Source organism: Zalophus californianus, chromosome 2 (assembly GCF_009762305.2).
Source record: "Zalophus californianus isolate mZalCal1 chromosome 2, mZalCal1.pri.v2, whole genome shotgun sequence".
Lineage (NCBI taxonomy): Eukaryota > Metazoa > Chordata > Mammalia > Carnivora > Otariidae > Zalophus > Zalophus californianus.
Genome location: NC_045596.1, coordinates 162,753,446 through 162,778,030, shown reverse-complemented (window position 1 = coordinate 162,778,030; position 24,585 = coordinate 162,753,446). Strand labels below are relative to the sequence as shown.

Here is a 24,585-nt window from a genome sequence, read left to right as displayed (position 1 = left end):
TTTCTCTCCCAGCTCAGATTTGTCAAGGGGATTTCAGCTGCTGTGAAGAAAGGACAGCACCACAAATGCACTAACAGATGGGAGGGTTGTTTGAGTTGTGTTTGACTGAATATCACAGTACATGGAAAGGCTGACCCTGACCTACCACTAAAACTGTTTGAAATCTTGTTTATGTAGCATGATTCCACATGTATGAATTCTTTCTGCAGCCATTTTGGCCAAATATGCTACTTGCCAGTCTGTAGTAATTGACAAAATGTGTGGTCTGATGCTCAACATAGAATTGTCCTCCTGGTTCAAGTCTTGGGTCTTTGCTCTTTTTTCCTACTCTTTTCTGTTCTGTCTGCTCTCCCCACCCCCCACCCCCGCCTTTTTGGATTTTTTGTTTCTGTAAGGTCAAAGTAGTTTAGGGCCAAGAACCAGATAATTGGGAAGAAGAGGTAGGACAAAGTGAGGACCATATTTTTTTTTGTAACTCCCTCTTCTTTGCATTATTGGGCAACTCATTGGTAAACTATTCCTTTATTTGATCTTACCAAGATGGAAGTTGTATTTAACTGGAAATTAGGGCAATTCTTCTCTTGTGAAGTTGTGCTTTCTTTTTAGGAAGTGTGATTCTTTCACAGGCATTTAATTCAATTTAAAAAAGAAAGAAAATGGAACTTTTGGCAGCAGACTCAAGCATTATGAATGAAATTAAAATGCCCAAATCTGTGCTCAAGCACATTATGTGGATTAATGATACTCCTTTGAGCTCTTCATGAATTCAGCTATTTTGAGTTTCAGTGACCCATTAAAAAGGCACTTTCATGACTGCTTTTTGTTTATATCCTCAACTTTTTTTTTTTTTTTTAAGAAAACTGCAGAAATTCTATTGGTGTTTAGACCTGGTCAATTTCATAGACTACCTACTTTGCTGGCACAGAATTGAAGGCTTTTGATATTTCAATCACTGACATTTGGCTGTTACATGTGATTTTTTTCACCTTATGCATTATAGAACTAGATTTATCACGCCTGATATTTTTCTTTTAAATATGTGCCAGTTTTGCTTAGAAACATGTTAGGGACTTATATAGAGCCTCACCCCACATTTCACTAAACATATGGAAGGGAAATAATTTTGCAGGATGTAATTCTAGAAGCTGGGTCACCTGCAAAATCACTTTGGAATTTGATATCCTTAAAAAAAAAAAAAAGAGCCCACAGGGATGAAATACCATATGTTAGGTGCAATGTGGGAATATGAATCTTTTTTTTCTCATTTATTATGTAAGTTTTAAAAACCACATGTTCATCCAGCTGTTTCTCATCAGTTTCGTTTTGTTCCCATATAAACACATACACATAAAATAGACAATTTTAATGAAAAGAGAAATTCTCTTTTTCCCTTAAAGTTTCTTTGATGATGGAATTCATGTAAAGCTCTGAAATATGAAAATGTATAAGTTAAGAACCCAAAGGAGAATTTAAAACAAAATGCATTTTGATTGTCTGTTTTGTCTCCATTTTTCAAATATGTTCATTCTTTTAACTCTATAAAACCACATGGGAAAAGCACAATTTTAAAATAATATTAGCAAATAAGGTTCTTGGTTTCTTTTTAATGAGAAAAGATCAATCAGAACATTTTTGCTGACAAGATCAACACAGAGAGGAATACTGGTTGTTCAGAGCATGTTGAGACATAGCCTTACTGTTTTCTCATCTATTTTTTTTTTTTTAATTTTTAAGATTATTTATTTATTTATTTTTGAGAGAGAAAGAGAGAGAGCAGGAGTGGGGGTAGGGGCAGAGGGAGAAGCAGAATCCCTGCTGAGCAGGGAGCCCAACACAGGACTGAATTCCAGGACCCCGGGATCATGACCTGAGCTGAAGGCAGACGCTTAACCGACTGAGCCACCCAGGTGCCTGGTCTCATCTATTTAAAAGCTGTCTGGGCATACAGTCCAGGGTGTTTATCTGATACATATTGACTTATAGCTTTTAGCTATCTTTATGTACAGCTTTGGAAAATTCAAGAGGTACAGCATTTCCAGCGGTTACAAAGTAACATAGAAAATATTTGGTTGTATCTTTTGTACTGAATTTTACTTAAAGAATAGTAACTTAGATATCTATAGAACTTTATAGCTTTATGGTTTTCTTATACATTCTCCTGTTTAATCCTCCCAAATGTGTACCTCCTTTACCATGAATTTAAGGTACAGGGGACATAGATAATTAGAATGAGTGTCAAGGTGCCTGGGTGGCCAGTAGGTTAGGTGACCAACTCTTGGTTTCGGCTCAGGTCATAGATCTCTTAGTCATGAGACTGAGCTCTACATCGGGCTCCGCACTCAGCATGGAGTCTGCTTCAGATTCTCTCTCCCTCTCCTTCACCCTCCCCCTCTACCCGTCTCCCCACTCATGCTCTCTCTCTCTCAAATAAATAAATAAAATCTTTAAAAATAAAATAAATGAGTGTCATACAGTGGGCCCACTCACTTTGGCAGTGTACTCTACCATATTAGGGTCAATTGAGCTACTGAAGATAAGGATAATTAGCTAGATCAGCTCCAAAGGGCTTTGTCCTTCTCTGAGTTAATGCCGTTGCTATTTGTCTTGTGACTTACAGGATGTAGGCAGCCATACAAAAGTAAATAAAGTAGGTTCTACATAAAATGGGATCAAGTCTCACAATATGTAGAATGTTGAAGTTGAAGAAACTTTACATACCATGTGGTCCAAGCACAATTCAGACAGCATCCTTAATTTCCCCCACTTTTGCTTGGATACTTCCAATACGGGACATAGCACCTCACAAAGTAGCTTATTCAGCAAACTTATCATTTGTATTGATACTCTGGTCCAAGTCATCATAATCTTACCTAGCCCACTGAATCTTAGCAGGTCATCCTGCTATCATTCTTGTCCTACACCAATCTCCATGATCTATTCTTCATACTGCAGCAAGTGAACTTTTAAAAATGTAATCAGGACAAGTTATTTTCAGGTTTAAAAATCCTCTAATGTATTCCCACCGTGCTTTAAATCTAAATCCAAACTCTTACTATGGCCTTAAGGTCCAATGACCTGGCTTTCTGCCTACATCTCCTGCCCCTCCCCTTCTTAAGTGCTCTGCCCTGACCACATGGATCTTTCTACTGTTCCCATTTCATGACATTTGCACGCTGCTCCCTGAGCCTGCTGAGCTTTTCCCATGCATTTGTGTGGCACACTCCCTCATTCAGTCAGATCAATGCTTATATATCATCTCCTCAGATCACCCTAACTAAAATAGCTCCCCCCAGATCATGCATAAACACTTGACCTGCTTTATTTTTCTTCATAGTTTTATTGCTCCTTACATTATTATTTTTTTATATTCAATTATAATTAACATACAGTGTTACATTAGTTTCAGATGTACAATATAATGACTCAGCAATTCTATATGTGTTTATTTGTGTGGATGTTTATTGTCAACCTCCCCACTGTACTGTAACTCCACAAGATAGGGACTTTGTCTCTCTCATTCTCTACTATGTTGTCATATAGTAGGTATTCTATATATGTTGATGGAATGAATAAATTAATTATTAGAAAAATTTCCTCTCCATTCTAAGACTGAATTTATGTGGAGTGAAAGATGAATTCTAAGATTCCATCCCTGGGTAACTGAAAGAAGATGGAAGTGGGACAGCAGGAATTGTAGGAATAAAGAGTTCAAAGCACCTAATATCAACCAATCTACCCCCTTACTCTAGAGATAAGTTGAATGATGACCTCTAGATCATACAGCCAGTACATCATGGACTGGAATCCATGTCTTGTGTAAATTTCCCTGATTTGTGTTTTTTTTTTTACAACACCACACTATCTCATTTAAATCAGCAGAAGGAGATGAGGCTGGGAGTATAGCTAAAATGGTAAAGGAAAGATGATAAATTCAGCTTTGGATATACTGAGTCTGAAGTGGTACTGGAACATTTAGATTCAGATGTCATATACCATAGATGTAAAAACTGAAACTCAGAAATGAGCTCAGATACCTGTATTGATTTAGTAATTCCAAACTGTTGGAAAGGATGAGATTGCCAAGAGTAGAGAAAGAGGAAAAAAAAGAAAAGAAAATGGAAAGAAGAGAGGGGAAAAAGGCTAAGTCCAGAAACTTTACATATAGAAGAAGTTTGCAAAGAAAAAGGGATCCACGTGGTCTCATAGAGTCAAAGAAGAAAGAAAATCAACCTAGGGTAGGTCAAATAGGATAAGTACTAGGCAGAAGGAGAGGCAGTTTCAACAATGTGGGATAGAAAGTCAAATTTCTCAGGACTGAGGGAATAAGGGTGAGGGGCTTAATGGTGAAGAGCTCTGGAATTAAACTGCCTGGATTTAAATCCAGAGTTCAGCATTTACTGTATGTCCTCAGACATTTTTAATGTCTCTAAGCCTTATTGCCTCATATATTAAGTAGGGATAAAATTAATATCTACAACATCAAAGTGTTATGAGAAGTAAATGAAATAATCCATTTACACAGTTTAGTCCAATATCTGACACATAGTAACTACTCAATAAATTTAGATACTATTTCTCTTGGTAAAAGTTTAGAATATAGAGGAAGGAGAAAGATAAATTGTGGAAATTAATGGGGTCAAGGGAAGACTGCTCTTGAGGGGAAAATCCTGTAAAGAAAGGAAAAAGGCTTACAGATTTAGGCATAGGGCTTAGTTTTAGGGAAGAGAAGATAGATTTTGAAATAAGAACACAAACAGATTTTAGAGATGAGAAGAAATATGGATATTTTGATAAGGAGAAATGTATTCCAATGTCACCTTGATAGATCAGTCCATGGTCCCAGCTTGTTGAGAGATTTTGAGTCCTTATTTCTTATAATGCCACGTTAGCTGATAATTCCAACAGTCTGAAGTGATAAGCTTGATAAGTTTGATAAGCACTGCAAAGAGCTAAGGATAGATTCTTACAACATGCTGTGAGAAAGCCTCTCCAAGTTGCCATTGATCAACACTGAATCAAGTGGCTATTGATTTAACACAATCTTTTTAAAATTTCAGGTTGGAAAGCATCTGATAAGGTCCTCTGGCCCAATCTCATCTGAATTCTCTCCACATCTCTAGCAGGTAGTTTTATATAAGCTGTATTTGAACAACATCCCATTTGATATCTTGCAAGCCAGACCTTTCTTCCTCAGATTAGATTCTTCAGCATATAAAGTTCTTCCCACTGAGTTGTCATGGGTCTTGAAATGGTCACATTCAATCACTTCTTAGGTTTAAGGGACAGAGGATTCTTTTTCTTTTCTTTTTTAAAAAATATTTATTTATTTATTTTAGAGAGAAAGAGAAAGAGCAAGAGGAGGGGGAGAGGGAGAGGGAGAATCTCAAGCAGACTCCCCACTGAGTGTGGAGCCTAATGCAGGGTTCAGTCTCAGGACCCTGGGATTATGACCTGAGCCAAAACCAAGAGGGTGACACTCAACTGACTGAGCTACCCAGGCACCCTGACAGAAGGATTCTTTCAAACAAATACATACCTGGGAATAAAGACACTGGTAATGACTTGTCTGTAACAGTCCTTTGTTAGTCACATAGAATGACCTTAAAGATAGGTAAATTCTAATGTGCAGTAGGAGATGCTGGAGCACAGAGGATGTTTAAGAGCATAAGATACTGCTAAAAGGGTTAGTCCTAGAGAGTGGCAAAACAAAAGCACAAGGTATCAGAGGAAGGGAAATATTGAAGTCATAGTCATCCTTCTTCACACCTTTGGCTTTTTCTGACCCCAGGTGGGTAATGGGTGAGCTACCATCTAAAGAGGAGCTCAGGTCTGAGCATTAACTTGTCACCATTACTGTCAACAAGATAGTCCATTTAGTCCATTTAAATGGACCCAGCCAGCAGTTGCATGGATCTGGTCTGAGCTAAGAAAGCTAAAGGTATTCTCACTCTACCTGTGGATAAGATTTCCAACTCCAGACACATAATGCCACCACAGTCCAGATATAGTCTAACCCAGCCCAGTTCAGCCCACTACTCTCTGAGTTCAGCTAATCTGAACTTTGTGTTTCCTCATTTGTAAATTACCTTACCTATTAGAATTCAGAGAGCTGGTTAAAATGCTCTCGTGGGTGTTCCCACTTTTAAGTTCCATGATAGTAGCTCAGCTTTAAGATCTCCCTGGTGACTCAAGAGATCATGGCAAGAGGTGGGTAGGCAGTGGCAGCTCCAGAATTTCAACCTAGGACACAGTTGGGGGTCAATCTACTTGAAGGGGAAAGCTGCAGACTTGTCATGGAGCTGCATCTTCTTGGCAAGTGGCTGTTTTTATCTTAATTGCATAAGCATTGGGGGGACTTAGGGGCGGTTAACAAGAATTGGGGGAATCTGAACCTCCCCCACAAATAACCCCTTGTGCAATTTCTGGAAATAGTTCTAGGTAGATGGTGTAGTAATTCTTCCAGCTCTATACTCCTGGCAATCTCCATATCCTTTGTTCAGCTTTAGGAAACTAAAAGACTCAGCAGTGGTTATTTGAACATTACATCCACCATCAGAAGATACTCCTTTTTCATCAGGAAACTTTGGTTATCTCTGTGTGTTAATTTTCTCTTCTGCCTGAGTGTGTAAAATGGTTAGGATTTGGCCAAGAGAAGTATAAAAGAGAGACTGGACAATTTGTTAAAAACAACAACAACAACAAAGAAAGAAAAGAAGTTTAAAAAATTCTTCTTCCTAATTCAACAATGAAATTATGACTGTTAATGAAAAATGAACTGGTCAGGATGCCTGGCTGGCTCAGTCAAGCATCTGATTCTTCATCTAAGGGTCCTGAGTTCAAGCCCCATATTGGGCCTGGAGCCTACTTTAAAAGAAGAAAGAAAGGAAGAAAGGAAGAAAGGAAGGAAGGAAGGAAGGAAGGAAGGAAGGAAGGAAGGAAGGAAGGAATGAAAGAGAGAGAGAGAGAGAGAGAGAAAGAAAGAAAGAAAGAAAGAAAGAAAGAAAGAAAGAAAAGAAAGAAGAAAGAAAGAAAGAAGAAAGAAAGAAAGAAAGAAAGAAAGAAAGAAAGAAAGAAAGAAAGAAAGAAAGAAAGAAAGAAAGAAAGAAAGAAAGAAAGAAAGAAAGAAAGAAAGAAAGAAAGAAAGAAAGGAAGAAAAAGAAGGAAAGAAAGAAAGAAAAAGGAAGGAAGGAAGGAAGAAAGAAAAATGGATGGATGAACTGGTCTATTCTGACCATGAACACTTTACCATTTATGATAATAACACTAGCATCAATACTAAACACCGTGCATCTATTAATAGCAATTTTCATCTTCACAGTGTTTTACCAACAACTAATTAATTAAACAAACCTATTTTAATTAGTTGCCATGGTAGTAAATAGAGATACACAGAAATAGTTACCTCCATCAAATCTGTTCTTAGCTCCTGAAACATAACTCAGTTTGGGCAATAAATCATTATTATGTAGCACTATAATGTGTTTAGAATGACAATTATGTTATTACGTTAGTAATGAAAAGATTTGCAAGTACACATAAATACGTGCAATAGCAAATATTTATAAAGATAATTTTTATGTTTGTTACACATAGAATTTTTTCTTTAACTGAGTCTGATAGCTAAAAATGAAAATTTCATCTATAATTATTACTCTGTTTATATCTTATCTGTTACGTTTCTTCCTGGGTACCCATCCTGAGAAGAGGGTCATCAGAATGACAGAGGCTACAAAAAATCTGCTGTTAAATTAACAGTGAAAAGAGGAGTTATGGAGGGAGGGTGAGAAGATGACACAGTCACCATCTTCAAGTGTCTGAATGGTTATTGGAGGGGAAGAGAAGTTGGACTGATGGTTTGTCCTCTGGGGTCCGGACCAGAGTGCACAGTGGAAGCTACAGGGAAGTGTGATCTGAGGTGTCACGGCATAGTGGTTATGGCAAATGCTCTGGAGTCAGACTGTGCTTAAATCCAGACTCTGTCCCTTCCATAGGTCAGGCTACCTACTCTAAGCCACAGACCTGTTGCATGGGGTCATGTGGGGATTACCAAATTAATGCACTGAGAACGCGCTCAGGCCTATGCCTACTATATAGGAAGTATTGCATGAATGTTAGCACTTTATTAGTGGAAGGTTGTTAAAAATGGAACGGGTTCCTTTGTGGGGCAACGATTCACTTCTCTGTGACCAGAAGTAATGCAGGAAAAACTGAATGGCCACCAGTTAAAAATATCATATAAGGGCTTCCTGTTTTGAGGGTAAGGTTGAAATAGATGATTCTTGGGTCCATATGATTTTTTGGGAGGGGAAGGAGGAAGGACTTCTACTTTTACTCTACACTGGATCAGTTCCCCGCTTGCTCATTGAGAGAAGAGTTAAACAACAAGGTAAAGGTCGATATAAATATTTAGGGAAATGTGATTATAACAGAGAACATTCTGGATATTAAGGGAAGTCATTTGTAATTTTAGAACAGTGAGCCACAGACTTAGGGAAAGCAGTTGGAAAAAAAAATCTCCTTTTGAAAATGACTTAAGGGGTCTCAGAGGAAAACCCAGCAGAGACTAGATTGTCAAAATTAGTGGATTTTTTTTCCCCCAAATTAAGACTATTTCAGGGCAAAAGTCTGAAAGAGAAAAGTTTGCTCCATATAATACCATTTAACCAGTAATACTATGTCACCAGCTGATCTAGATTTTAAACAGTGGGAGCTTCTTTCTCATCATTTTTCTCATTTTTATCTCCTTCTCTCTAACAACACTGTGTGATGACAACTCTGGTCCAGTTGCACAGAGCTGCTGAAATCCATAACATTTTGGGCTTGTTTGTGGGATATGATGTTGGGTCGGTCCCAAACACTCATGAGACTGCTATTCCTGGGAGTGTGGCTGTCACTATGACAAAAGGCTGGGAATAACAGTGAACTAAGAACCTTAAAGAGAGGCTGAGATGGAGCCAAGGGAAAAGGAAATGAAAAAATGAATCTTGAGGAGGTAACCAAGGCAAGGGTAAAAGCCTGGATATAAACAGTACAGGAAGAGAATGGAAACAGAAGGAAAAGAGCACAAAGCAGAGAAAGAAAAAAGAGAGGTTTAAAATCTGTTCTTTTACCTTTAAACCTTACATCTACATAGATCCTTAAAATGCAACAAAAACTATTCTTTTTTTAATTTAAATTCAGTTAATTAACATATAATGTATTATTAGTTTCAGAGGTAGAGGTCAGTGATTCATCAGCCTTATATAATACCCAGTGCTCATTACATCATATGCCTTCCTTAATGTCTATCACCCAGTTACCCCATCTCCTTTCTCCCCTCCCCTCCAGCAACCCTGTTTGTTTACTATGATTAAAAGTCTCTTACAGTTTGTTTCCCTCTCTGATTTTGTCTTGTTTTATTTTTTCCTCTCTTCCCCTATTCCTTTGTTTTATTTCTTAACTTCCACATATGAGTGAGATGATATCTTATGATATGATCATATGATAATTGTCTTTCTTTGACGGACTTACTTCTTTTAGCATAATACCCTGTAGTTCCATCCATGTCGTTGCAAATGGCAAGAATCATTTTTTTGATGGCTGAGTAGTATTCCATTGTATATATATACCACATCTTCTTTATCCATTCATCTGTTGATGGACATCTAGGCTTTTTCCATAGTTTGGCTATTATGGACATTGCTGCTATAAACATTGGGGTGCACATGCCCCTTCTTTTCACTACATTTGTATTTTGGGGGTAAATCCCTAATAGTGCAATTACTGGGTCATGGGGTAGCTCTATTTTCAACTTTTTGAGGAACCTCCATACTGTTTTCCAGAGTGGCTGCACCAGCTTGCATTCCCACCATCAGTATAGGAGGGTTCCCCTTTCTCTGCATCCTCACCATCTGTTGTTTCCTGACTTGTTAATTTTAGCCATTCTGACTGGTGTGAGGTGGTTTTTCATTGTGGTTTTGATTTGTATTTCCCTGATGGCAAGTGAAGTTGAGCTTTTTTCATGCATCTGTTGGCCATTTGTATGTCTTTTTGGAGAAATGTCTGTTCATGTCTTCTGCCCGTTTCTTGACTGGATTATTTGTTCTTTGGGTGTTGAGTTTGGTAAGTTCTTTATAGATTTTGGATACTAGTCCTTTATCTGATACGACATTTGCAAATGTCTTCTCCCATTCTGTTGGCTGTCTTTTGGTTTTGTTGACTGTTTCCTTTGCTGTGCAAAAGCTTTTTATCTTGATGATGTCCCAGTAGTTCATTTTTGCCCTTGCTTCCCTTGCCTTTGGAGATATGGCTAGCAAGAAGTTGCTGCAGTCGAGGTCACAGAGGTTGCTGCCTGTGTTCTCCAAGGATTTTGATGGATTCCTGTGTCATATTTAGGTCTTTTATCCATTTTGAGTCTATTTTTGTGTATGATGCAACAAAAACTATTCTTCAGAGAAAATAAAAATTAAAGTTTGAAGGCCAAAATAGGTAGTAAAAGAGAAAAGAAAAATGTCCTTTTATAGATAGCCATTGTAGAATTAATCATTTACTAGAAGCACTATAACTGTGTAGACAGCATAAACTGGTATGTCCGGTATGGGCACTTTCCATAGTAAACCACAAATGAGAAAAAAATTAAAGGAGAAAACAATCTTATAACCAAGAATAACTAAAACATCACATTGAAAGTCTTTTTTTCTGAACAAAATGGATTTGAAGTTAAATGTCCATTGTTGTGTGTGTGTGTGTGTGTGTGTGTGTGTGTGTGTGTGTGTGTGTATGACATCTACGTGGCATTTTTACCAAATGACAAATTTTAAAACATTAAAATAGCCCTCCCTTTTAATGTTTATAGTCTCAGAATTTCTTCAAAAATGTGGACATATTCAACTTATATCCACAACAAAATAAGAGGTGAGTTCTACACTCTGATATTAATGTTGAATATCCATCGGCTACAAATTACTAATACTTTCTTTGGAAATATTTTATTACCTGAAAAAGTTCCACAGCAAATCAATACAATTCAAGTTATAAAATAAGTCAAATTAGTTCTGCATAGTAGAACTATGCAGTTATAGTGCTTCTAGTAAATGATTAATTCTACAATGGCTATCTATAAAAGGACATTTTTCTTTTCTCTTTTACTACCTATTTTGGCCTTCAAACTTTAATTTTTATTTTCTCTGAAAAATAGTTTTTGTTGCACCATACACAAATGGTCCCAGGGTCCTGGGATCAGGCCCCGCATCGGGCTCCCTGCTTGGCGGGAAGCCTGCTTCTCCCTCTCCCACTCCCCCTGCTTGTGTTCCGTCTCTCGCTGTGTCTCTCTCTGTCAAATAAATGAATAAAGTCTTTAAAAACAAAACAAAACAAAACTCCTTAAAAAAAATAAGTCAAATTGGTTTTGAATTTTTTTTCTAAATATTATATTTAACATATAATATAAGGGATAGATAAACTATAACTCATTTATGGGTTTGTGTGTGTGTGTGTATGTGTTTAGGGGTAGTGTAAAGGGATAAAATGTTGATTTTTAAAAGATAAAAATTGCTCTACAAATCTTAATGTCTTTTCTATAAGGTAAAAGCATTTTTATTTGTAACTCATCTGATAAATGAAGATGGTGATTGGAATAAAATGACCAGATATGACTCATTGGTTTCAAGTTGGCATCCTACATTTGTCCCCTCCTTCCAGGTGTCCAGTGGTCTGAGCACCCCATTCCCAAGTCATGTTGAATGGCAGGAGAGACTCCTCTCAGAAGGTGATCATTTTTAAAATAGAGCAGATCATTGGATGTATCCAATTATTAAATTTTTATAGTAAAATTTTATGAGGACTTGATTCAAACAACTGTCTTGCAACCTAGCCCAAGAGTCTATAGGAGGGTTTCCTCATTTGTAAATAAAGAGATTGGGTTAATAATCTCTAATGTCCCTCTTAGTTTTGTCTATGAAGTTGAGTCCCTTGCTCATGGTTTTATTTTTCCATCCCCATTTAGTTAACATACAGAAACAAACCTGTCATCAGAATGTCACCCACTTTCTTCACAAGTAGTACTTAACCACACTATGATGAATCTAATATAGTTGGTTAATGAACTTTCATCCTAAGTCTCTTTATTGGAGAGCTTTTAGATCATTTGTCGGGGAGGTGGGGAATACCTTCACCTACATATGTGTTTAGTACTTTTTCAGACTGTGCTTGACTTTATTGTGTCAAAAAACAAAGATCAGTTCACCAGGGAAGATATTAGAATGGGTTTAAATTTGTTATATACTACCTTGTTCCCTGCTATGATCTTACTCCTAGAAGTAGTGTGGCAAATGTGACTAAACTGGTAACTGTTTTGAGGATACATGATTCACATATCTTCCAACAGAATTCCCTTACAGCTTCCAAAATAATATGCTTATTATTTGATACTTGATTATGTGTATTGGGGCTAGGTATTTATCACGTTCTTGCTCTAATAGAAAACCCCATAAATTTCAGTAGCTTAACACAATAGAAGTTTATTTATCACTTACTTCACAGAATGTATGTTGGTGAATGTTCTGGTTGCTCTAGGCACTGGCAACTTCCTGATAAACAAGGAAGAGAATAAGGAAGATTTTGGGTGTCAGGCCTTGAAGTGTCATATATTACTTCTGGTGACATTTCATTGACCAGAACTAGTAAAATGGCCTCATCTAGATACATTTGGGATAGGAAATGTAGTTTTCCTAACATGCCTAGGAAAAAATTAAAATGGATGGTAAACACAGGGGATTGTTTCTGCCATAGTATTCCATAGCAATGAGCCATATTTAGCAATGAGTTGAAGAAGAGGAGCCTGATGGGGAAAACAGCTTATACATTTTCCATGACCAAAGTTAGGATGGTCCTCAGAGGTTGTAACAATTATCATGTTGAATTTCTCCTATTTGTGTAATTCAGAAATGAAAGAGTGGTAAAACTTTAGAAATTAAGTTGATATGGGGCCAGAGAGGATAAATGCTGAGTAGGGAAAAGTGCATTATTCTGGGGGGAGAGAGAGAGAGAGAGAGAGAGAGAGAGAGAGAGAGAGAGTGTGTGTGTGTGTGTGTGTGTGTGTGTGTGTGTGCCTGTGTTGGGGGAGTATTTACAGAATCTGGAGATATGCTCTGTCAGATATTGGCTTCATATTTTTGCTTGGATGCCCCACCGCCTAACCTTTGTACAGTCTATACTTACTTATAATATACCTTACTTTCTTTGTCATTGACTTAAATTTAAGATCTCTCTAAGCTGCAACCTTAAGAAGCTAGAAAAAGAAAAGCAAATTAAATCCAAAGTAAGAAGAAAAATGGACACAAAACAATAACAACAGAAATCAATAAAATAGAAAATAAAAAAATAATATAGACTATAAATGAAAAAAAGTTGATTCTTTGAGCTAAACTGATGAGAAAAAAATAGAGAGAAGACACAAATGACCAATATCAAGAATGAAAGTGAGAACATGACTAGAAATCATAGAGACATTAAAGGATAATAAGGAAATCCTATGAAAAACTTTATTCCAATTAATTTTGACAATGTAGATGAAATGGACAAGTTCTTTACGAGCTCACTCAAGAACTAGATAACCTGAAATAGATAACCATATATATTTTGTATGTTATTATTACATGTAATTATATGTGTATATATAATATACATGTTTTTTAAGCAATTAAAATGTAATTATATGTGTATATATATATATATATATATACACACTTTTTTTTAAGAAATTAACTTTGTAATTAAAAACCTTCTCCAAGAAAACTCCAAGTCCTGATGGTATCACAGGTAAATTATACCAAACACTTCAGGAAGAAATAATACTGATCTACACTAACTCTTTTAAAAAGTAGAAGAGAAGAAAATACTTCCCAACTCTTTTATGAGGCCAGCATTACTCTGATATTCAAATCAGAAAGATATATTACAAGAAAGATGTCAGGCCAATATCCTTCATAAACATAGCTGCAATGGTAGTATAAACAGTTAGCAAATTGAATTCAGCAACATATAAAAGGTTTATTTGTTATGAACTGAATTATGTACCCCTCCAAACTTTATATTGAAGTCCTAACCCCAATGTGACGGTATTCTGAGAGAGGGACTTTAAGGTTAAATGAGGTCATAAGTGTGGGGACCTAATCCAATAAGACTGGTGTCCTTATAAGAGAGGAAGAGACTAGGGCGCCTGGGTGGCTAAGTTGGTTAAGCAACTGCCTTTGGCTCAGGTCATGATCCTGGAGTCCCGGGATCGAGTCCCGCATCCGGCCTCCCGCTCAGCGGGGAGTCTGTTCTCCCTCTGACCCTCCCCCCTCTCATGCTATCTCTCAAATAAATAAATAAATAAATAAATAAAATCTTTAAAAAAAAAAAAAGAGGAAGAGACTCCAGGAGTGTGTACACAACACACAGAGGAAAGACCATGTGAGGATATAGCAAGAAGGTGGTATCTGCATGCCCAGAAGAGAGGTCTCATTAGAAACTAACCCTACTGACACCTTAATCTTGGACTTCAGAACTGTGAGAAAATACATTTTTGTTGTTTAAGCCACAACATCTATAGTATTCCGTTATGGCTGCTTTAGCAGACTAATGCAGTAATATATGGTGATCAAATGAGGTTTATCTCAAATGTAGGGTTGGTTTAACATTTGAATATCAGTCAATGTAATTCTCCAAGAATACAGCATTAGAAAGAGAAATCATATGAATATCTCAATAGATGCGAAAAAAGCATTTGACAAAATTCAATACCCATTCATGATAAAAAAAAAAAAAAGAAAGAAAGAAAGAAAGAAAAAAACTCTCAGCAAATTGGGAATAGTAGGGGACTTTCTCAACCTGATAAAAATCATCTACCAAAAACTTGTAGCTAACATCATACCTAATAGGAAAAACAAATGCCTTCCCCCTAAGATCAGAAAATGAAGCAAGAATTCTTATCAATTTGATTTAATATTGTACTAAAGTTCCTGATCAGTGCATTAAGCAAGAAATAAAACTATCTTCATTCACAAATGACATGATCAGCTATGTTGAACATTATAAGGAATTTATTTAAAAGCTAGTAGAATAAGTGAGTTTAGCAAGGTCACAGGACACAAGATCAATATACAAAAACAAAATTTGTTTCTCTGTATTAATAGTAAAATATTTGAAAGTATAATTAAGAAAATAATAACATTTACATACCATGAAAAATCATGTGACAATTGGATATAAAGTTAACAAAATATGTGCAAATACCATACACTAGAAACTACATAACACTGATGAAAGAAATCAAAGGAGACCTTAATAAATGGATATATATATATATATATATATATATATATATACCATCTTAACGTTTCATAAGACTAAGCGCTGTTGAGATTTTCAGTTCTCTCCAAATTGACCTATAGATTCAGTGCAATCCCAATCAAAATCCTAGTAGGCATTTTAAAAGAAATTGACAAGTTGATTTTCAAATTTATATGGAAATACAAAAAACGTAGAGGAGGCAAAACAATTTTGAAAAGGAAGAACAAAGTTGAAACAAAGTTGAAATACTTACACAACCCCATCTCAAAATAATCTTTTTAAGAATGGTATTAGAACAGGGGCACCTGGGTGGCTCAGTCGTTAAGCATCTGACTTCGGCTCAGGTCATGATCTCAGGGTCCCGGAATCGAGCCCAGCATCGGGGTCCCTGCTCCGCGGGAAGCCTGCTTCTCCCTCTCCCACTCCTCCTGCTTGTGTTCCCTCTCTCGCTGTGTCTCTCTCTGTCAAATAAATAAATAAATCTTAAAAAAAAAAAAAGAATGGTATTAGAACAACTGGCTATCCATATGGGAAGACCCTTAACTTATGCCATATATAAAAATTAAGTCATAATGTAAACATAAGAATTAAAACCATAAAACTTCTGGAAACAAACATAGGGGAAAACTTTGTGACATGATGTTAGGCAAAGATTTCTTAGGACACGAAAAACATAAATCATAAGAGAAAAAAGTGGTAGACTAGACTTCATTTAAATTAAAAACTTCTGTTTTTCAAAGAAATTTAAGAAATTGAGAAGGCAAGACAGAGGCAGGAAGAAAATATTTACAAAATACATATCTGACATAGAATTTGTATCCAGGATATACAAGAATTCTTACAATTCAATAATAAGAAGACAAAAATAATTCATTTTAAAAAAATGGGCAAAAGTTTTAAACAAATACTTTAGGAAAGAAGACATAGAAATTGGAAATAAGCACATAAAAGGATGCTCAATAGTATTCATCATTAAGACATGCCAGCCAAACTACAGTGATAGCCAACTACACACACACAAAGCCAAAATTGAAAAAAAGAATTGATAATACCAAATGTTGGCAACAATGTAGAATATTGGGACTCTCATACCTTGCAAATGGGAATGTAAAATAATATGGCCAATTTGGAAAACTATTTGGTATTTTTTTTTAAATAAAGTTAAATATACATATACCACATGAGCAGCAATACCATATCTGGGTATTTATCCAAGAAAGAACATATAAACACAAAAATACTTGAACATATATACTCATACATTTTCTTTATAATAGCCAAAAACTGGACACAACCCGAATGTCCATCAACTGGTAGAGAAACAAATTATGTATCCATGCAATGGAACACTACTGAACAATAAAGAGGATTAAACTACAGACCCATATAAAAACATGCATGAGGGGCGACTGGCTAACTCAGTGGTAGAGCATGCGACTCTTCATCTCAGGGTCATGAGTTTGAGCCCCACATTGGGCATCCTACTTTAAGAAAAAAAAGAAAAAAGAAAAACATGCATGAATCTTAAAAGCATTATGCTATGTGAAAGAAGGTAGATAACAAAAATTTTCTTATTTTATGATTCGATTTATGTGGAATTCTAGAAGGGCAAAACAGAAAACCAGGTCAGTAGTTGCTAGTATCCAGGGTTTGGAGGGAGGGATTGACTGCAAAGAGGCTTGGAACTTTGGCTGTGGGGGAGTGGTTAGGCAAAATATCTTGATTGTAGTAGTGATTTACACAACTCTATACATTTGCCAGAACTCACTGAATTGTATACTTACCAATTCTGATCACCAGTTCCAACATGTGTGAGTTTTCCCCCCATATCACCAAGCAATTCTCCCATACCAGCTGGGTATTCTACAATTCAACTCAATTCTGACACTGTCTACCTGGAGACAGCATCATATCCCATAGGTTAAGGGCTCAGGCCTTAAGGGACTAATGGCAAAACTGCCCCCTTCCCTTCAGAAACCATAAGTCCAGGTTGCCATTTGGGCTTCTGACCAACCTGCTGTAGACTGAAGGTTCCCACAGCTTCCACCTCAGGTTCAGTTATTTGCTTGAGAAGTTCACATAAATCAGAGAAAGAGTTACTTACTAGATTACCAGTTTATTATTAAAGGATATAACTGAGTGACAGCCAGATGGAAGAGATGCAAAGGGCAAAGTATAGGGAAAGGGCACAGAGCCTACTCTAGAGAGAGTAATGTTGGTAAGCACTATCAACAAAGTAAGTAAGAGAACTTTGAATAGAACTCTCATCACAAAATACATGCATTATGAACTCTTACATTTGAAAATTTCTGTAAATTTAAATGTTTCTGAAAGGAGAGAAATCTATCAGTTTTCTATTTCCCATTAAAGACTCTCATTCTAGACACACCTGCTGAATTACTTGCAAGAAGTGATTCTCCCAGAGTCTCCAAGTGTTCACCAACCTGGAAGTTCTCCGAATCTGTGTTTTTTGGTTTTTATGGAGGCTTCATTACCTAGGCGCAATTGATTAAATCATTAGTTCTGGGCAACAATTCAACCTTCAGCCCCTCTCCCCTTCCTAGATGTCAGGAGTTGGTACTGAAATTTCCAACCTTATAGTCACAAGTTTGGTTCTCTTGGCAACAAGCAACAAGTCCCATCTTCAGGTGAGGTCCAAAAGTTACCTCATTAACAAAACAAAAGACTTTTTTAAAAAAAATTTTATTTATTTGAGAGGAGGGAGAGACAGAGCATGAGATGGGGGAAGGACAGAGGGAGAAGCAGACTCCCCGTGGAGCAGGGAGCCCGATGTGGGGCTCCATCCCAGGACCCTGGGATCATGACTTGAGCAGAGTCAGAGGCTTAACTAACTGAGCCACCCAGGTGCCCCCAAACAGAACACATTTTAATGGTCTAGTCACTTAGGAAATTTTGAGGGTTTTAGGAGCCTCTGTGCCAGGAACAAGGACAAAGATGAAATACATATTTCTTATAAATCACAATATCATAATACTTAAAATTGTTGACTTTTACTGTATGTAAATTGTACCTCAATAAAGGGAGGTATTAAAGGGAAAAGACCCTTTCCTCCAGGGTTCCTGACTGGATTTATATGAATCAATAGACCAAAATAGCTGGTCTCACAGATCTTAGAGGCGAAGTGATTGAAAAAGAGCCACTCTGTCAGAATTAAGCCTCAGGAATGTGTCACTTCTTGCAAGTAATTCAGCAGGTGTGTCTAGAATGAGCGTCTTTAATGGGAAATAGAAAACTGATAGATTTCTCTCCTTTCAGAAACATTTAAATTTACAGAAATTTTCAAATGTAAGAGTTCATAATGCTTGTATTTTGTGATGAGAGTTCTATTCAAAGTTCTCTCACTTTGTTGATAGTGCTTACCAACATTACTCTCTATAGAGTCAGTGAAATCAAAGGAATTCTTAAACATGTTCTCCTTCCCAAAACAAGGAGAGAGAATTCTTTCATTCATTTATTCATCCAGTGAATACTTGTTGAGTACTTCCTCTGTGCTAGGCAATATGTTCTGCAGTGGAGACAAAAAGTAAGTAAATGAATGAATGAATGAAGGAGTGAGTGAAAGAATGAATGAATAAGGTGTGGTCTGTACCCTCTGGAAAGTGCTGTCTGCGCTGGGTTTCCTAGGGTCACAATTCAGAGCATTCAGCTCCTGGGGTTTGCCATTGTCACTTAAAGACTTGCCAGAAAGACTGAGGATCATGAAAATAAAAAATATTTTTAATTGAAAGCTCTTTAAAGATTTTATTTATTTATTTATTTATTTGAGAGAGAGAGAATGAGAGATAGAGAGCAAGAGAGGGAAGAGGGTCAGAAGGAGAAGCAGACTCCCCGCTGAGCAGGGAGCCCAATGCGGGACTCGATCCCGGGACTCCAGGATCATGACCTGAGCCGAAGGCAGTCGCTCAACCGACTGAACCACCCAGGCGCCCTTGAAAACTCTTTAAATCCCCAAATGCTGCAATTTTTCAAGTGGGAAGGACAATCTCTCCCAGTCATAGAAAAGGAAACGAGGGCCTAAGGATAAGAAGGTCCCGTTCCATGGTTAGATAATGAGTGAGCTGAGACGCTGTCGTCTGATTCTTGTTGAATATTCCAGAGGCCCCTGAGGTCATCTTCACTGTCTCCTCTCATCACTGACTGTACAGCAGCCTGTTACTACGTTATGCCTTCTTCTTGGAGAAATGCCTACTTACTTTTGCAATTTGAACGCACACACCATAGGTCATTTCTACTCTGTCAAAGATATTATAATGAATGCTTTTTCAGCAAAGAAATGTTTTGTATGGAATCCCCCTTCAATACAAATACTGCTTTTGAAACAATTCCTCTGCTTTTGAAACAATTCCTTTTCATTTGTTGAATGATTCTGAAAAAAGTGATCTGTTTTTTGAGGGAAATAGGGACTTTTCCCCAAACATTTTCAGCAATTATTCTGATGGTAAAGCATTTTCTGGCAAAGTGGGAGGAAGCAGATAGGTTTTCAAGTGTGAAATAGAAAAGCAGCTGTAGCTATGCAAAGGTTTGGTTGTTTTTAATTGTTGAGTTGGTAGGGGTGCTTGGGTGGCTCAGTCCTTAAGTGTCTGCCTTCATCTCAGGTCATGATCTCGGAGTCCTGGGATCAAGCCCCGCATCGGCCTCCCTGCTCAGCGGGAAGCCTGCTTCTCCCTCTCCCACTCCCTCTGCTTGTGTTCCTGCTCTCGCTATCTCACTCTCTCTGTTAAATAAGTAAATAAAATCTTTAAAAAAAAATTGTTGAGTTGGTTCATAGTATTGCACTAAAAAGCTTTATCTTCTCAGAAAAATAAATCAGTGCAATCTTATGGTATTCTTGGACCGAACTTTCATTTGTCATTTATTCAGTGCCACCTATGTGCCAAACCCTGTGTGAGGCAGGGCTGTCAACAAAATTCTTATGAGGATGGCTATGTTCTGTCTGCATTGTCTAAATATAGGAGTCATTAGCCACATTTGAAATATGGCTAAAAACTGAATTTTAATTTAACTTTAATTCATTTAAATTTAAATGGCTACATGTGGCTAGTAGTTCTCAAATTGGACAGGATATGTATGAGGAATAAGTAATATGAAGTGTCTCAATATGCACAATGTGGTTATGGTGTATTGGGCTAGATGTAGATGTAGGATCTTTTCCAGTGATATCTGTCCACAAGTGTACCAAATCTGTCAGAATCATCACCTTCAATGAATCTACAATGAAAATGATTTAGTCTGTATCTGGAGGTACAATGAATAATGTGCGTACTTAAATGTCCATGTAAATGTCCATGTAAATATATGTGCACACATATTTACAGTGAGAAAATAAAGTGCTAAGCCTCTTTCAAGCTAAGAAGCATAAGAGGATGGTAGAATAAGGCTCTGCCTCAGGTTCAACTGAGGTGTCAGTGCAATAGATATCAAAGGCTTTGGAAGTGAATGTGAGACAAACCTCTACCCCATGTGCAGATTTTTAAGGAAATGGTCCTGAGACCCTGTTCCACAATACTGGGTCCTACAGTCAGATCAAAGCTATAAAAAGAAGAGTATGAGGTCGGTGGGAGCCTAACTCTACTCCTCATTAGGGGGAGGTAGGAGGTGCTACTCTCTAATTCTAAGCCTAGTGAAGGGACTTTTAGAGGGCCCTTGGAGATATTTGAAATTGTTCCCTGTAGCTGGAAAATACTGAGAATGGTGGTCTAACTCGTGTCCCACAAAACTAATGGAGACTGCGGCTTCCCGGGAAACTCAGTGTGGGAGACTGTTGACCACGCTTTGGGGGCAGGGCCAGAGAGCTCCTGCTGTGTGGTTGGGATTAGCCTGCAGTTCCAGAATTAGTGAAGCCAGGGACATGTGAGTGTTTCTTGTGGACCAGGTGTAGATCACATGCAAGAGAGTGGGCCTTGGGTCCGCCCTCTTGGGGTATATCCAACAGGGTGGGCTGGAGAGAGACTCAGCGGGAACAGGAGGTGTCCCGCTGGGGTACCTAGGGCTGAATAACAGGAAAGGGGACCTCGCCCACCCTCTTCCCCACTGCACACTTCCAGATAAGCAGAGAAGATTTAATGCTAGGTCAACGTTTCTTAAGCCACTTTCCTTTATTTAGGTACCTTCTTGCAATTACAAGAGGTAAGACTAGTCTTCGTGACATAAAACTGTAACACAAACATGCTATAAGCACTATGGAGCTGGCCACATGGACTTCTACCTCTAGGTAGACCTGGCACGAGTTGAAGGGACTGGTGAAGCGCCCTTGACTTGCAATAGACCTTCCACAGGGTGGTTTTTAAATCTCCCTCTCCCTTCGCCAGAGGAGGGCGCCTTTTCAGGTCCTGCCTTTGCCGCACACCACAGAGGGCAAGAGGAAAAAGCACGGGACTTTGGCACTTTCGATTGAAAAGGCAGTTTTTAAAGTGAGCTTCCCCCTTGCAGGCACATTCAGTGTGGGATAGTCCCGAGACTAGACTGCCGGGTCGAGTGAGCGCCCGTCTTCCCAGGCGAGATCCTCCCGAGGGGAATGGACCTCAGTTGGCGCGGCGGGTGGGCAGGTCGCCGGAACTCCGGCGGCGGCTAGTGGCCCTAGGAGCCCCCGCAGAGGCAAACAAACCACAACCCTGACCTGAGGGGCCTCCCCCTCCGCACCCCCTGCCGCCCAGGACCCTGGGGGCGGGGGCGCGTAGGCGCGTGTCCCCGCCGGCGCGCGGCCCGGCGCTCTTCCTCCTCGCCGAGCCTTCACCCGGCCCTTCCAGAGAGGAAACACCCTGGAAAGCGTCTCTCACTTTCCTCAGGGTGGGAAAACTGGCAGGGAAGAAGACAAAGCAACAGGCACGGTTCCGCACTCCGGCTGGAAGCCGGGCGGAGGGCGAGCCCGTGACACCTAGCGACTGCTGAAGGCCCAGGGCACCGCCCCCGCTCGCCCTTGGGGCACCGCCCCCTCCACCTCCCCTCCCACCCCCTCCCACCCCCTCCCACCCCCTCCCATCCCCTCCCACCCTCGGGAAGTTACCCCTTCCCGCTCTCCCGCCCCTCCCCGCCCCCCGGGCTCCTGCCCCGCCCACCGCCTCCAGCCGCAGCCTGCTGTCGGACCTTCTCAGGGGGCCTCGGGGGCGGGCGGGCGAACCGCCTCTGCAGCCTCCGCCAGGGTGCGCACCGCCGCCGCCGCCGCCACCGCGGGGCTGCTAGTCCGCCGCCACTCACCAGTCCCGGGAGCCCAACAAAGAGCGCGCGGCAGCGGCCGCCCGCCTGCAGTCGCGCCCGAGGCTCCCTGGCCCGGGAGCACCCGGCGACAATTTCGGCGCGGGCGATGGAAGATGGAAGGAAGAAATGCCGCGGTGAGGCTGGAGAACCGTCGGGGGCTGAAGGGCGTGTGGGGTCGCTCGCGTTGCTTACCGTCCGATCGGGGATTTGATTTGCTTTGTCGCTCCTTAGTCCCCCTGGGTCCCTGGGCCACTTGTGTTTGTGCCTTGATGTCAGATTCTGGTAACTGTTTTCCTTTTTGCTCTTCCTTTGTGTGTGTTAGGAGCCCAGAAGGGTCAACTTTGCGGTGTTAAGGGGTTTTAATTCAACCCTCCGCTTTGAAAACCTGCCTTGGAAAAAAAGCCCGAGTACTCGTACTTGCTTAATGATCAAAAGAAGGAAAGCATTAAAGAGGACTTAATGTGCCAATTTTTACTCTGCCCAAGTCAGCTCTTGTATTTAGGGGCTATCACGTTTCTCTTTCAGAAAGAAACAACAACAACAACAAGCCCCAAAACAAATTTGCATTGAGCCAGCAAACAGGGGAAGATTATTTGGTCTAATATTCTCAGTAGCTTTTAAAGACGTTTCATTCTGTTTTACATGCATTTAACTTTTATCTGCTGTTTTCAGCTGTAAGTTCTAGCAAATGATGTTCTGAGGTTTAAAAAAAATGCGGGTTAACACTTAAGAGAACGTGGGTTTAGAATGTTGTCCTTGACTTAAATAATAAATGGTTAGTTTTACCCGTCCCCTCGAGGTTAAAGGATGTTAAACACCCAGTAGGCAGAAGATGTAAAGGGCATTACGATTTTATTTTATAGAAACTGGTTTTCCTGACAGTGGGATGCAGGATTTCCACACCAGAGTAACTCTTCAGTGGGTCCAGGTGTTGGTGTAGGGAAAAGGCAGATCTTGAAAATTGCACTCAGTGGGATTCTGAGAACAAATGCTTTGTTTCATTAACTATAATTCAATACATACAAAGGATTTTGCAAAGCCCAATAGCCAGGTAAGTAAGACAGAATTTCAGCTGTCAAGGAGCTGCTTTCTAGTAGGAGAGACTTATGCATAGGTTACATGGAGGAACCCAGAGGGAGGAGAGCTTCTGACCTAAGGGCTTGGAAGTCCTCTGAGAGGAGCTAGCTGTTGAGCTGGACCTTGAAGTGGGGAGGGTTTGTCTGTCTTTTTGTGTGTGGGGGAAAGATGTTCCTTGCTGAAGGAAGAGAAATGCACTTTCTATCCTATTCCAAGAAATGCTTTACCATCCTTTCTTTTCTTAGAGTATTTACAAATCAGGAGATTTTTTTTTTTAAGTCATTAAATTCCTCTTCACTTGAAAATGCAACATGCTCAACAGAACCAGCAAAACAATACAGAATAAATTAACACCTTCCCAACCGATTTTTAGTGGCTTGATGCATGTCTTTCTAGCAACTTTCTTACATCCATTCACAGATCATATCACAAATATATGATTCGTCTTGCCAGATACTTTATTAACATATGCTTTTTATACTAAAAGGAGCAGAGTGGTACCATGGAAAGCACTTGGGTGGAACACTTGGCTTGTAGGTTTTGTCACTGAGTTTTTGCTGTTGTATTGGCAAATCATTTTAACCTCTAGCTAAAATTTCTTCCTTTGTAGGTTGAGGGGATTGGGAAGATGCTTTCTCAGAGCCATCTAGCATTTTATGGTAACATGCTTAAACATGTATATGCATTACTTATATAGTGATGTAGTCTTAACTTCACATTCTGACTATCTCAAATTTGTTTGTGAACGGATCATTGCTCTTATCCTGTCCTGGCCATTGAAAGTGGGAGAGCGATTAAAGCTGCAAAGCTAAAATAACACCTTATTTAAAGGTGAAATTCCACAGTTGAATGTTATTTTTAAAAATGCAAGCATGAGAAGCTTGATTTGCAAATCTCAATTTGTGTTAGTTTTAAAAAAATTTTGTTGACACTCTTCATTTGTGAACAAAGAATAATGCATTTACTATGTACATTGTACTT

At 39.0% G+C, this 24,585-nt stretch overlaps 1 protein-coding gene across 3 annotated transcripts in view; it reads left to right on the top strand.

The window, feature by feature from the left end:
* PSD3 (pleckstrin and Sec7 domain containing 3) overlaps positions 1-24,585 on the top strand; it is a 706,647-nt gene that overhangs the window by 183,761 nt on the left and 498,301 nt on the right. The window contains exon 1 of one of the 3 annotated variants that reach the window (XM_027597424.2): positions 22,457-22,661. The exons of the other annotated variants lie outside the window; for them this stretch is intronic. Within the exon in view, the coding sequence (XP_027453225.1) occupies positions 22,641-22,661 (21 nt within the window). The 5' untranslated portion in view covers positions 22,457-22,640. Of the gene's footprint in view, positions 1-22,456; positions 22,662-24,585 lie in introns of those variants that run through there. 3 annotated transcript variants of the gene reach the window in all.